Here is a 15,643-nt window from a genome sequence, read left to right on the forward strand (position 1 = left end):
GCCTGCCAGACTGCTAGGCCGCAGCCCCAGGTTTCTAATTCAGTAACATTAGGGTGAGGTCAAGACTTTGCATTTATAACAACTTTCATGGTAAGGATGATGCTGTGTGTACAAAGACCACACATTTGAGAAAAACTAATGTATATGATTATGCATGCAGAAATATTCTGGAAAAGAACATGAAATACAATGATTACTACCCATAGCACCAAAGGTGGAGGAAAGGCCAAAGAAAGGTAGATTCAAATGCAAAGCTTCACAGAGAGCAGAAGGATGGTTACTAGAGGCTGGGGAGGTGGGGGTGGCGAGCGTGGGTCATGGGGATGGTTAATGGGTACAAACACAACAGGGTGATTATTGTCAAAAATAATTTAACTGTACATTTAAAAATAACTAAGAGTGTAACTTGATCATTTGTAACTCAAAGGATAAATACTTGAGGGGATGGAAACCCCATTTTACATGTGATTATTACACATGCCTGTATCAAAATACATAAAATGTATCCCATAAACATATATATCTACTATGTACCTACAAAAATTAAAAACAAAAAAGCCAATGCAGAATATCACAAACAATATTTATTTTTTAATTCTATCTTTTGAGACAAAGAAGTGTAAGTATAAAATGTTTCTATATCTGAGTTTTTTTCTTACCCATCATGATTGTACGAGGCCAGGACTACACTTGGACTAGAGTAGGCATTGCTTGTGACCCAGGTACAGTGGACTGCAAACATCATCAATAGCATCAGCATCAACATAGTGACAATGCTTTTTATATTAGGACCTAATCCCTCTTCAGTTTTTTCCTGTTCAGTTACATGTTTCCTCACTTTACCTGCCTGAAGACATATTTAAAAACTGGTTAGACAAATTCATTATCTGACGTGCTTCATTAAGACATTCAATGGAAAAAGCTGGGAGACAATTTATCTATCAATTTAATTCTATGACTCAGAAAATGTATAACCATCAGATATTCTCATGTGGGTGATGGATTGTTTTCTAAAGTCAAATGTGAATAAGGTTTCCTGAGAATATGCCTGTCCAGAAGGTGGTCACAGAGCAAAATAATATCTCCAGTAAAAAGCAGCTTTCAAACTCAGTTGTCCTTATATTTTAATTAAATACAAAGGAGATTAACCAAATGACCCCATTCTGGTGAAATCTTATTATGTCAATTGTTATAAAATCTTAATTCTACATCCTGAAAATGGCAATACTCAGCTATATTTTTAACCATGTACCATTTTAGTATAGGAAAAAACTGTATTAACAGAATCTAGTCTTCCAATTTCCAAACCTGAAAACCAACAGACTTGTTAAAACTATGATTACCTTAAAAAACCACCTTCCACAATAAAAAAGGGAAGACAGAACAGAAAAAGTCACAAGTTCTACATTTCAAGGCTGGTTAAGAAACCACAAAGCAACAACAAAAAAGCCAACGGTAACAACAAACACAAAATCAGGAATGTGGTTTATTAACACAAATCTTTACAAATTACATTCATCTTATAGAAAGAAAGAATTTCAAAGTTATCTATACTGGGAAGTTTAATTTCTTATTAGTACTTTAAAACCTAGGCAATATTCAAAGAGCAAAGTTTAATATGTCACCCAAGACAAGTGCTCTAATTCTTACAAGTCCTTTTCACACTTGCACCAACTGAGAAACTATAGGTTAAAAATAAATTACCTTGTATTGGCTTGTTACCTATTGCTAATGAACTGGAGTGTTTTTTTTTTTTTTTTTTTTGAGTTGGAGTTTCGCTCTTGTTACCCAGGCTGGAGTGCAATGGCGTGATCTTGGCTCACTGCAACCTCCGCCCTGGAGTGTTTTTAAAAAGGCATTTTACTCCCTTCATTTTACTGTTTAAACACTCAAATATCAAACATGTTCCAAAAATATTCTGAAAGAATGCACTGAGTATAGACCTCAAAGATAAGCACTTGTCTGTCCACGTGGTTTCAGAGTTTACAGTGCCAAATCTTAAGTAAGTTAGTAGAGCATCAGGTTTTTGCTCTCAAAAATGGAAGGGTATATTAACAAGGGTAAATATCTTAAGTATTTATAAAAGAAATCACCAAAAAGAAGTGAGAATTCCTTCCTGATTACATTCTGTTTTCTAACTCTAAGCTAAAAGACTGACCAGAATTCACATTTTGAGGCAAACAGTGGAGACCAACTAGGAAAGTCATAGTTTATCCAAATCAATAACACTTCTTAATATGCATAGTTCTTACTGTGGTGGAAAAAATTAAGAAAGTACATAAAAAATTTAAAGGCCTTACTTTAGATTCCCCACCTTATCATACAAATTTCCTGGGTTTCTTTTGTCATCCTCATCACTGCTGTCCTCCACAGGTGGATTTTCCCTTTTCATGTCATCCCCCAAATAGTGCTCAAAGACATTTGAAAAGGCAATTGCAGACAGCATACACACGACTGGAGTCAAAGTCAACATCAGTCGCACCATCACTCCCGCAAAGTAGACAGCACTGATTGCATATAGAGCAACTGCAAAGATAAATTCTCTTACAATATGTCGGAGAGAAAAGTTCACAGGAAACTGAACTAGATACCTAAAACCATGTTATAAAACAAATCTGGAGTTATATAAATGTCTCACAAATGGTCTAATTGTTTCTAAATTGATACTACTGACCAACTGGTTAATTAGCCACATTTAGAAATTATAACTAGTGTTCAGTAAATAAAACCTACATATCAACAGTTTAGAAAAATGCATATGATTCAAATTTCATTAGTTATGAAGAATTAGACTTAATTCATTGTCAATAACATAAAAAAATCCATAGTTGACAGATAAAAACATTTGTACATGACATCACCAGGCAAAATAAATTTATAGATTTCAAATCTATAAAAATCCAGTGCCAATATCTGGCATAAAGCCTGCTTTAAAACAAAAACGGGATGAGAAGAATGTAAGTATTAATCAAAGAAGGAACCTGCAAAGTTACTGCCAAGAAACCTAAAAAAAAAATTTTGAAACCAATTTCCAATAGCCAGAGCCTTCTGGATAATGTGCTAATCACAGGAAAAGGCTCTACCATTTCTCGCTGAAGGTTATATATGACTTTATAAATTTAATGAGTCATGTAAGCTCCTATCTCATCTGATGCTAAATTTTTTTCTGACTAAAAAACACATCACATCATATTCTTAAGTGTATATCTCAATGAATTCGTATATATACGCACCTGTGTAACTACAACTCATTATAATGATAGAACTTTTTTTTTTTTGAGACGGAGTCTCGCTCTGTCACCCAGGCTGGAGTGCAGTGGCGCGATCTTGGCTCACTGCAACCTCTGCTTCCTGGGTTCAAGCAATTCTCCTGCCTCAGCCTCCCAAGTAGCTGGGATTACAGGTGTGCGCCACCATACCCAGCTAATTTTTGTATTTTTAAGTACAGATGCAGTGTCATCATGTTGATCAGGCTGGTCTCAAACCCCTGATCTTGTGATCCACCTGCCTCAGCCTCCCAAAGTGATGGGATTACAGGTGTGAGCCATGGCGCCCAGCTGATATAGAACATTTTCATATGTCCTCATACCTCTTCTCTGTCAATAAGCCCCTCCCCTATAAAAAGGTAACCACTATTTAGACTTCTAAAGAATAAGTATTCCTTATTCTTGAACTTTACAGGAATATAATCACATAAAAATGTTCTCTTTTGCATTGGCTTCTTTTATCCACCCATACTGTTCTTTTATTAATTGCTGTGTTGTATTCTGTTGCAGATGTATAAACATTTATTCATTCTACTGCTGATGACTTTGTAATATTTATAATTAGGGGTTACTGTAGATAAAATTACTAGTGCATTCTTAAACATGTCTTCTGGTAGACATAGGCACTCACTTCTCTTAGATATATACACAGGAATGGGATTGCTGAGTCATGAGGTTTAAATCTTCTTGAATGATGCAGTATTAACAGGGCCTTATCGAGAGTCCATTAGAGAAGAATGAGTGTGCCATCCTTTAAACAGAACCCCTACAGGTGCTGTTCTTCTTTCCTGATTCCACTCTAGAATAGTAACTTCATGTGTCACTCACGGTCTAGGTCCCACAATTGTATAAGTTTCTAGCATTACAAATTACTAACTGGTGTGACCCTGTGCATGTTATAAAGCTTTTCTCAGTGTCAGTTTTCATCTCATACAAAACCACCACAGCACATTTCTTATATGATTAAATCACATAGAAGCCTTTGATAGCTGCTTATTTTGTCCTTTTATATTAGAAATATTGGATCCTAAATACCTGGCTTTTAAGTATTCTGTATTTCAAGTCTTATTAGTTGGAAAAACACAAATCTATCAATAAAGAGGATGTTTACTGAAAGCTGATCCTTATTCCATTATGAAATGGACTTGCTCCGAAATCTGGATGATGAACGTCCCTAAAGGCTTCTTCGTAAATAAAATTTTACTCAGAAAACAAAGTCAAGACTATTGTCAACAAAGTTAAAATTTTCAATTCTCAAACACAAACCATAATGATAACATTAACCTCTCAGAAACCATAATAAATTTAAGGGAAAATTTACATACTAGTCCTAAATTAAAACAATTAAAATACTTAATACAAATTCAATTAATTTTTTCTTTTTTTTTTTTTTTTGGAGGCAGAGTTTTGTTCTGTTTCCCAGGCTGGAGTGCAGTGGTGTGATCTTGACTCACTGCAACCTCCACCTCCCAGGTTCAAGAAGTTCTCCTGCCTCAGCCTCCTGAGTAGCTGGGATTACAGGCGTGCCGCCACCATGCTCGGCTAATTTTTGTGTTTTTAGTAGAGACAAGGTTTCACCATGTTGGCCAGGCTGGTCTCAAACTCCTGACCTCAGGTGATCCACCCGCCTTGGCCTCCCAAAGTGCTGGGATTACCGGGCGTGTGCCACCGCGCCCAGCCCCTCAATGAATTTTTCTTGGTTAAGGACCTAAGCAAAATAGGGGAGAAAATTGATCTTGAATATATAGAGTCAAACAACAAAAACAAAACTTTAAAGTAAATAATCTCGAAAAGAAAAATAATTATTTCATAAAGTATTCATTAAAAACCTCCCTTACCAAATACTCTTTCATCGTTGATATTTTTGATGCAGAACCATAGGCCTGCTGGGAAGGTACATACAAGAATATGTAGATCAAAGAAGAAAGACACCCAAGTCGTAGGTTGATGTTCAGACACTGATGCAATAATTGGAATGTGTATTTTTGCGTACCTAGTATTAAAAAAGTTAATATTATTTACAATTAAGTGATAAAACAGGAGTTCCTTTTAGATGAAGAAATCTTATTGATTGCAGAAATGGTACCTACTCCCTACCCCTTCTTATTTAAATATACCATCCAAGATAACCAGCTATACAAATCTGTTTGGTCTACACTGGTAAAACTAAAACTAACATGCCCTCTGTAAAATTGAGAGAATTATCTATGTCCAGACATGAGAATGTTGGCTCTGAATTCCAATACAAAAATCTCTTTTCAAATGGGAATTTGTTCTGCAGTTTAAGTAGCATTTCTCATGCTTGCATCAATGAGTCTCATTACCTTTTGGAATTATTACTACAGACTAAATGTCCTTTATCTGAAATGTTTAGAACCAGCAGTGTTTCAGATTATAGAATATTTGCATTATACTTACCAGTTCAGCATCTCTAATCTGAAATTCTAAAATGCTTCAATAAGCATTTCCTTTTAGCATCTTGTTGGTGCTCAATAAGTTTATGATTTTAGAGCACCTTAGATTTTGGATACTCAACCTGTAGCAGTAATACTTTACCCAATAATTATACTTTACACAATGACAATGCCTTGCTTGACAAGAGCGGGCATGGAGGCAGATGAAGGAAATGGAAAGGACTGAAAAAATTATTACTGAAACACCCTGAGATTCTAAAATTGTCAATTAAAGTTCAGAAAGTAAGAATAAATCTAACTGCACAAGTTAACCTGGTAACTTAACCTAATCAGAGTAACAGTCTACAACTTGGGTTATCCTTCAAATTCTTTAGTGATCCACAGGCTGAACTCTTGAAATATGTGTCTAATAGTTAGTTTAATCATTCAAACATAATTTGCTCATGTCCTTTAATTAGACCTGGACAGGAGTCCTTCTGGTATCACATCAGAAAGCATGTCTGTTCAATAAACTGTTTTTTATTGAGCCACCTGGGGAGTAACAAGACAGAACAGCAGGAACAGAGGACGGGCACAAATTCTAATCAACAGATATTTTCTTATCTCCAGGAAAACGTTTTAGAGACGATGTTTTATTGAACTAGTCTAATTCAAAACCAAATTTATTAATTCATTTTATAAGAGCACTCTTAAAAAAAAACACAGCAGATATATATTCTCTTGTGCTTCATAGATTTAAAAAACAAAACAAACTTAGATCAGATGGTATTAGAAAAAAATTAAACTTTCTTCCTATCTACAGCAATTAAATTATAACAGCATCCTTAACAATTCTTAATAATAAAAAAATTACTAAACGATGAAAATTTTACATTAGGTAAAATAAAAATCAATCTTTAAACTGCACAAAGTTCACCTAAATATTTTTACAAACAAAACTAAAACAAGGAGTTGCCAATGCAGAACAGAAATATCCAGCTTACATTTCATACTAAAGGTGCATTCAAAACAGGTATCATAACAAACATAAAATACAAGGAATTTAACATTTACTAAACTAGCATATCTTTGGTATCTTAGAAATGTTGCCCAAGAACTGAGTGAAATACTGACAAAACAGATAAAAACAAAGGAAAAGGGTTATTTCAATAAATATGATGCCAAATAACATAACTGCACTTACCCAGTATCCCACAATGAATAAAACCTGCCACTCCATGGTGCAATGTAACCTTGGAAGGAAAAACACAGAGGAAATCAATTTGCCTTTTTATTATTTTGTAAATCTTTTACTGCCTTTATGTTTATTGTTAATTATAGATTGATTTAAACTAATGTTCAAAGAATTTCAGTTTTCTTTTATAGGTGTCAACCTATTTAAGACTGTTGGCAGTGAGGAAAAATAAGGTAGTGATCAAATAAAAACAATATCCATGGAGAACCCATTTCCGGAGAAATATATTTGAGATAAAGTTGTAGAAAGTTTTCCAGTTCTCTCTTAAGCTTTTAGTTGACTAAAAAGGCTAAGGCATTAAACAAGACCAGATCATTTAAAAAAAAAAAAAAAAACACAGGAGGCGGGGAAGCGAATTTCTAAATGATCTAATCCAGTATCCCATATCCCACTAGATAAATCCAAACATGATTTTAAATACTCACGGCTTTTACTCCTGTCAATCCTTTATGATTTTGTGAGCTAGGCTGGTACATTAATTTGACAGAATACATTTAGAAAAAAATCTCATTTGTTTCTAAGGACTGGTAAATCAAGGTTAGAAAGTAACTTAGAATCCAGAAGCAGACTGAAACTGATTCTGTTAGTATACTGCTGAAAAGCAGGGGAGAGAGAGTGTGTGTGTGCATGCAAGAGAAGGTGAGAATATAGCAGGTTAATAACAGAAGCTCTGATTTTTTTTTCTTTTTATAATTTGGGCCTATTCATCCAGCAAGAGAAGGATGCTTAAAAGTAGATTTATCAGAGCTTGATGCCACAAAATTAAGATACACTGTTCAAAAAAACAAAAATCACTTTGTAGTAATGCTATTATTCAGATTTTAGAAACTTTGGCTATTATTTTTATACTGTTTGTATAGATAAGATTCACATCCTACAGGTGATAACACCTACCTGTATAAGTCAAATAGATGACACTGAGGAACACAGCACCTGCAGCTAGTGATACACCCAAAAAGAAAAGGGTCTGGAACTCTTGTTTTGTTAATCGGTCTCTCAGATATTGCAAGAAAGCGTAAGCTTGCAGCAACGCAAAGACACCTAATTAAAGAAAGGGTCATATAATCAACAAAGCACTTTTCCAAGGCCATTTAAAAACTTTCATTTGAAAGAACTTCTTAGAATGTCCTGTACCATTCACATCAAAGACTAGTTATTTCACCCAGCCAAAATTTACTTTGTCTAATGACAATTACCCAATCAATTAATACATCCAAAAAATTCTATTACATGTTTTTTTTTTTTAAATAATCAGATTCCTCACACATATACCAGACCAAAGGAAAAAAAAAATCCCATTTGAATGACAAGCCTATTTAACATATTAAGTTCCTCCCTTTCCCCTATATTTTAGGGGGGGATTTCTGGGGTAATTTTTAAAAATCATTGAAAAACAATCCTCCAATTTGTTGTGCTGAAGGATACAAAGACTTAAGATCAGGATAATCTTGATATGTAGTTACTGTTTATAACTGAGCAATAAGATGTGACCTTAATTACACATTTAGATAAGATTCTAAATTAGTATCAGGGCTCAGGCCGGACCACGCCAAATCATGGCACCTTGAGATTTGAGAAACCAGCAGAAGCTGGAAAGTTTCTCTCGTCTTTTTTCTGTTTATTCTCCCCTGAGGCAGGTCATAAAATAATTCTCTGACCTTCCTGTAAGTAGTTATAAGATCCTCATTCCAGAGGGGTCCTTCTAATACCCGGAGGAAAAGATGAAGACACAGAGACACCAAGAAGAATATGAACAAATAGGCCTTAAGCTCTTCCCAGTCTATTGCCATTAGATCACACTTCTCTTTGTCCAATCTTATTTCCACATGACTGTCCACTCTTCATCAAACCTAAGCATAAAAATACAGTTTCCCTGCTTTTTCAAAATTTTCACTTCTGAAAAGCTCTTGTGTCATGTAAAATTTATAGTAAATACATATGTATGCTTTTCTCTTGTTGATCTGTCTTTTGTTATAGGGGTCTCAGCCATCAACCTTTTGATGACTCAGGGAAATATAATAATCTTTTCTCCCCTACATTAGTAAATAAAAAGGTGAGTGCTAAGATATACAAAACTAAAGAAGTGATTGGAAAAACGGATTCTCAAAAAGTATAAAACATGATACAAAAACATTAAACATAAAACTTTAAACAAAGATGATGTGAGAATCCTCAACCATCTAGAACATTAATTTTTAAAAATAAATTCAATTTTGAGGGTTGTTTTTAAAAGTCCATTTTACAATGGTTAAATAAGTATTACCAAAAATTTAGAGTTTAGGAAATGTTGGAATGAATATGCGTAAAGACAGGTGATTGCATATCTACACAGACACTGCTATTCATTATTATGCACACGAAACTAAATATATATCTCTCTGTGTCTCAAATTATAACTTAGTACTAAGTGACAACATCCATTCCGAAATCTAAGTAAAGCATTTCATAGATTTTAAAGTACTATATAACAGTAAGAAAGTGATTCTTAACTATTCAGAGAAGATGGGGATTGATTCAGACTCCACTGAAAATCTGATAAAAAAAAAAACAACTCTATAGAAACACTACCTCTGAAAGTTATATACTGATATTCATATAATATCAGTGTTCAGATGTTACAAATAAAATAACTACCCATGGACTTCCAATGGGTCATGAAGCTTGCATTGAGAATCTCTGATAAAATTTGTATCTACAGATTTCCCATAATTGTGACTCAGATTATTTTGGTTGTCACTGCAACAACCAAAATGATCAAAAACTGTCATCTCTTGGAAGATTGCCAATAACACATCCACATATTCTTTAGAAGAAAAAAATATATATTTTTTCATACCTGCAGCTGCCATGTGTTCACTTGTTCTGATTGGCTGGAATCCCACAAAAGGTATCTGCATGGATAATATTAAACCCACAATGTAGAAAGTGCTATATGCTATGAAGACAAAATAGGAAACAAGGATAATTTACTACTACCACTAAGTACCCAAAACATAAATGTATATGTAAATCTTGTTTTTCAGCAAAGCATTAACTGAACTTAAGAACAGAATCTTGAAATCACTTTTATTAGATGTACATTTGATTGTTAGCCATACATATACAGATCATGATATTCTATCCATTTAAAAAAAAATATTAAGTACTGTGTTTTGCAGATCATTACAATAGTTTGAGACTTGTGTTGCTTTCCTTTCCCAGAAATGGAATCAAATTTGTTTTGATCTACCGTTAGTAATCATTAATATGACTCAAGAAGCTAAGTAATATATACATAAAATTAAGTAAATACCAGTTCTGTTGGCTTTAATCCAAAATACACATGACTTAATACTCATCACCACCACCAGCACGTATGAACACCTGCTACTGTCTCAAAAGCTCTCAAGTATTTCATACCTTTTTTATTATATCATAATACTCTTTGTATAGTAGTAAGAGTTAAAAAATTTTATACGTCCACCGAGTTTTCTGTAATTAAAGAACTAAGTACACAGAAGTCAATCATTATACAGACCAGCTATTGAACTTAGCATCTAATAAAGGAAATTTACTTGCTTTTGACACTAAGTATATCACAGTATTCTCGTCAATCTAAATTAAGTTTATGTCAATCTAAATGGACGAAGAAACTGGGGAGGGATTACAATTTGTGTTAAATACTTGCTTTATAATCACATATTCACAGATCATTGTTAGGCAACTGATTAGAGAGAGTATTTGAAGTCGCTGAAACTAAAAATTCATTAGAAATAAAGATAAAGCCTATCTGAAATAAGTTAATGTAAAAATTACTCCATTTATACAGATTATACATTATTTTATAAGAATATTTAATACTCAGTTTTTGGCAAATAAACTACTCTATCAAAAACAAAGATTGGGGATATATTTAGGAAAACACGTATTTGTGTATCCTATACATTGTGTAGCATACTGCATACACTTTCCTCCTCAACCAACTTAGATGAGAAAGAATATTTATTTGTTTTTAAAGGAAACCCATCTAGAGAAGGTTAAGTTATGGGCTACTGGTTCAAATGTTAAGTTGCCTCACAATTTATATGATAAGCGATGACCACAGTGTTAGGAAAACAATAAGAAGCTCATAAATTTAATAGGAAGGACCAAAGTAAGTAAAGTTTCCATTGATCTCAAGCTAATGAAGGACCAGCTGTCTAGAAAAGACAACAGAAGTAATCCATCAATGTTCTTTCCAAACACATTAATGTTGGAATGGAATTACCTTCTATGAAGTACTCAAACCCAAATGTAATCAAAGTTTAACAAGAATTTCCTGGTCACATGACCTGAATTGTCTACAAATTACTTAACTGCAAAAGCTTCAGTTTCCTCACTACAGAATGTGGGTCGGACAAGATTTGTAGATCCCTCCCAACAATTATAAACTAAGATTCTATGATCAACAGGACTTTCAGATATCCAGAGCTGAGAAATCAAACCCTAGACAAACACTGAACATATAAAGGCACAACTAGAAATTGACTAGGCCTGAGAAAACCTTATGTCATTTATGCTTTTATTACAGCTAAGTCCACTTACGTTTTATGTTCAAACACCACAATCACCTCTAAAGCTGGATTTCTTTCTTCTGAGTACAAATAAACACTGAATGCTCTAACACTGTCACAGAATTTAAATTCAATATAAGAAATGATACAAACTGAATGAAAAAGCCCTCTTAAAAAAACTGAGGTGAAAGTCACATGATCTAACCATTTTAAAGAGAACAATTCAGGGGTATTTTTTGAGTACACTCACAAAGTTGTGCAACCACTACCCCTCTGTAGTCCCAAAGAATTTTCATCACCTTAAAAGAAAGCTCTACACTCATAAAGCTCTTACTACTCCACATTCTCTCCTCTTTCCAGCTCATGATAACCACAAATCTGTCTCTGTCTGTATGGATTACTGGTTTAACTGCAAAGGTAACAGGTGTTGTTTTTGTTTTAAAGTAAAAAGAGAAAAAGTTTCCACCCTATTTATTTCCTTCTAAGTCACATTCTCCAGAAATAATCACTAGCAGATATATGGGTACACAAATACATATTCATGGCCCTATTCGCACTTTTACTCTCTTCAAATGGAGCCACACTTTGCTCGACGATGTAAAAATTTTAGCAATCCCATGTTTGGTAACTATAGATGAAGTTTCCTCTTAGACATTTGCTCAAATTCATTTCCAGGCATATTCGAAGAGAGAAGAGTAGGCCTAATAATACTCTCGATTTAGCACTTCCACGCAACTTCTCAGACATTTACTGTCATTAGTAAAGTAGAAAACACTTTATACAGAAGCAGATGCACTAGAGTTCAACTTAATATAAGAGCGATGCAGAGTTCAAGAAAAAGCATCCAGAAATAAAAAAGCCCAGGTGGGACTTTAATTTGTATTAGTTGGTAAACACAGGTTAATGCTAAATAAAGATGAGCTAATAGAAACAGACAAGTTTTCAACAATATTTTACCCTGAAACTTCCTCTATTTCTATTAGTCTCATTCATACTTACATACCAGCACCAATGGAACAAATTTGATAAATGTGGTATCTGCAACAATTCAAATATAAGCATTTTAAGAGAACTGGACCCTCAAGTCCCTATTTTTTACATTGTTTGGATCACTGATCCTGAGATGTTTACATATTGGAGATATGTGTTCTGTTACAGCACTCTTCAGTACACAGACATAACAGTTTGAATATCCCTTATTTAAAATGCTTGGGACTAGAAGTTTTTTGGATTTTTGGAATATTTGCATTATACTTAACAGTTGAGCACACCCAATCTGGTAATCCAAAACAGGAAATGCTCCAGTGAGCATTTCCTTTGAGCATCTTATCAGCGCTCAGAAAGTTTTGGATTTTCAAATTAGGGGTATTCAACCTGTACTTCCAATAAATAAATTCAAAGACTGTTTGCCAGATAATGCGTCAAATATCACAAATACCTTGCTTAATAAGGACTGCTTTGCTTGAATTTGTAAAATTACATACACATTGCTATACTTCAATTTGAATCTAATTTACAAATCTACATTTTAAGACATAGAAAATAAGAAATTAGGTATATTTAAGTAAAAGAAATGGTGAAGTAACTCAATTCTTAAAAATAAACACAATCTTGGCTGGGCACAGAAGCTCACGCCTGTCACTCCAGGACTTTGGGAGGCTGAAACGGGTGCATCACCTGAGGTCAGGAGTTTGAGACCAGCCTGACCAACATGGAGAAACCCTGTCTCTACTAAAAATACAAAAAATTAGCCGGGCGTGGTAGCGCATGCCTGTAATCCCAGCTACTTGGGAGGCTGAGATAGGAGAATCACTTGAACCCAGGAGGCAGAGGTTGCAGTGAGCCAAGACTGCACCATCGCACTCTGGGCAACAAGAGTGAAACTGTCTCAAAACAAACAAACAAACAAACAAAATCTCCACTGCAAAATGAAAACATACACTTTTTGCCAGACTTTGTACTATAGCATCTAACATGTGTTTAGAAATCACCTCTTCAATTTATGCATTTAAACATTAACTTTAGTATGGTCAAGATAGTCTAAAAACAGAAAATCCTATTAAGATCAATCCTATTCTGTAAGAGTTAAGATGTAAAAAACCATAATATAAGGAAGGAAGGTCATGTGACATTTGGTGGGGTGAAAGGTTCTATAAAACTTAAGAACTCTTCTCTTCTTGACATGGACATCTAAGAGATAATTGACGTCTGGTACTGCTCTCTAGTGTTTTCAGAAGACTTCAACAAGACAAACCCATAGTGATCATTCTCTACCAATTCTCCTCCCAATGAACTCTTTAAGATCCCTGACTATCCCCATCTATAACACCTTTCTATCCATCCATGTAAACCTACTTTTCTTACCCTTTAGATTAGAAGAATAAAGCATTCCATCAAAGTGGTGAGCTCTAAGGCAATGCATGATACCAATAGTGTTGTAAATCATTTATTACATCATGAAAATGTTACCACACTGCCATCCTGTGGATGCACAGTTACTGGCATTCATTACTGCAGATCATAATTCCAATGTGTGAGAAAAATTCCACAAAACATTACCATTAGAAAGATATGTATATACATATATACATACACATTATTATTCTGTTTAATTATTTTTAACCAAAGAAAATCTCTAATCTGAGACAGATGAGTAATAATCTTAACAGAACCTAAACATGTCAACATTCTTAGATGTATTTTATATCTAAGCGTGGGACAAGACTGATATAGAGGAGAAATATAGCATTGCCCTTCACTTAAGGTACTCAAATGAATTATTCCATAAAAAAAAAAAGGTACTGAAAAGTCTGATTCAAGTTCCAAAGAAATTTTAAGTATTGAAGAAGTTCCTACTGTTCCCCAATCTTTAAGTACCCCTTCTCTGACAAGGCTGTACAGCTTACATTGACAGTACTCTTTATACTTAAGCTACTGTTATACTTTTTTTTTTTGAGATGGAGTCTCACTCTGTCACCCAGGCTGGAATGCAGTGGCATGATCTCAGCTCGCAGCAACCTCCATCTCCTGGGTTCAAGCGATTCTTCAGCCTCAGCCTCTAGAAAAGGTTATGCAAGTACTATATTCCCATTAACTTTAACTTCCAGATAATAAGAGTACCAAGTGATCTGTTACATCTGTTTGGCTTGTAGAACATGAAGACTGCTTCCATTCACTGAAAAAGGCTTTATGATCAGGCCAATGATTATTGCTACAACACAGGTGAGACCTTACTCTAAATATCCTGAGTCAATACAAGGAGATACTGGAGGACTAATCCTTGAGAACTACATGAGTCATATTAGCAGCATAGATGGTGCAAGCAATACTATCTTCTCTATGTGTTTGAACTTTAAGTTTCCCCCAACTCCAATAACCTCTAAAATATTCACTGGCAAAGCTGGAAAGAGGATCCATAAATATTATAAGCCAGTCTAAGGAAAATCCCATCCCTTTCCCCCAATTTAAGTTTCAATGCCTGTTACAACACTCATCTTGAAAACTTACTTTATGTAACCAACACTGAAACTTTAATTTTAAATGAAAACCCAGGAAAAAAGTGGGGAGGGGGCATGTAGCAGTTACTATAGTCCCCGGTTTGCCTGTCTGCTCTTGGCTCACTTACCTTGAAAGTACAATAAAAAGTAAAATTAATATAAATAATATATTTCATCTGTAGAAGAGTCATCTCTTGTCTTGATAAAACTTTATCTGTCACAAACATAAAACTATACAGCCTCTTATTGTTTTCAATACCTTAGATCAAAACCATCAAAACTACTTGTTTAATTACATACTGAATACCATTGTAAATACTGAGGTGTAAGCCCAAATACTTTGTGGCAATAAAATTTAGCTGTATTAAATAAAATGCTGCTGGGCACAATGACTGATGCCTATAATCCCAACACTTTGGAAGGCTGAGGTGGGAGGATCACTTGAGCCCAGGAGTTCAAGACCAACCTGCATAACTTAACGAGATCCCATCTCTACAAACAACAACAACAACAAAAACAAGAAATCAACATTTTATTTGCTATAAACCCTACAGTTTTTTACTTTTAAAAATATATACATTTATTCAATTATATACACTTGTATTAGACTGTTCTCACATTGCTGATAAAGACATACCTGAGACTAGGTAATTTATAAAGCAAAAGAGATTTAGTGGAGTCACAGTTCCATGTGGCTGAG

The 15,643-nt window shown here is 34.3% G+C and overlaps 1 protein-coding gene across 1 annotated transcript in view; it reads right to left on the reverse strand.

Annotated features, from left to right (window-relative positions):
- Positions 1 to 15,643, reverse strand: part of STT3B (STT3 oligosaccharyltransferase complex catalytic subunit B) — a 102,782-nt gene that overhangs the window by 13,053 nt on the left and 74,086 nt on the right. Inside the window, exons 6-11 of the mRNA XM_012435510.2 lie at positions 9,751 to 9,849; positions 7,809 to 7,955; positions 6,864 to 6,912; positions 5,105 to 5,259; positions 2,315 to 2,526; positions 660 to 847 (exon numbers count right to left, since the gene is read on the reverse strand). Coding sequence (XP_012290933.1) covers positions 660 to 847; positions 2,315 to 2,526; positions 5,105 to 5,259; positions 6,864 to 6,912; positions 7,809 to 7,955; positions 9,751 to 9,849 — 850 coding nt within the window. The remainder of the gene's footprint in view (positions 1 to 659; positions 848 to 2,314; positions 2,527 to 5,104; positions 5,260 to 6,863; positions 6,913 to 7,808; positions 7,956 to 9,750; positions 9,850 to 15,643) is intronic.

The sequence above is a fragment of the Aotus nancymaae genome, unplaced genomic scaffold (assembly GCF_030222135.1).
Source record: "Aotus nancymaae isolate 86718 unplaced genomic scaffold, 86718_ANA_hifiasm-v0.15.2.pri h1tg000019l, whole genome shotgun sequence".
In the NCBI taxonomy this organism is placed as follows: Eukaryota; Metazoa; Chordata; class Mammalia; order Primates; family Aotidae; genus Aotus; species Aotus nancymaae.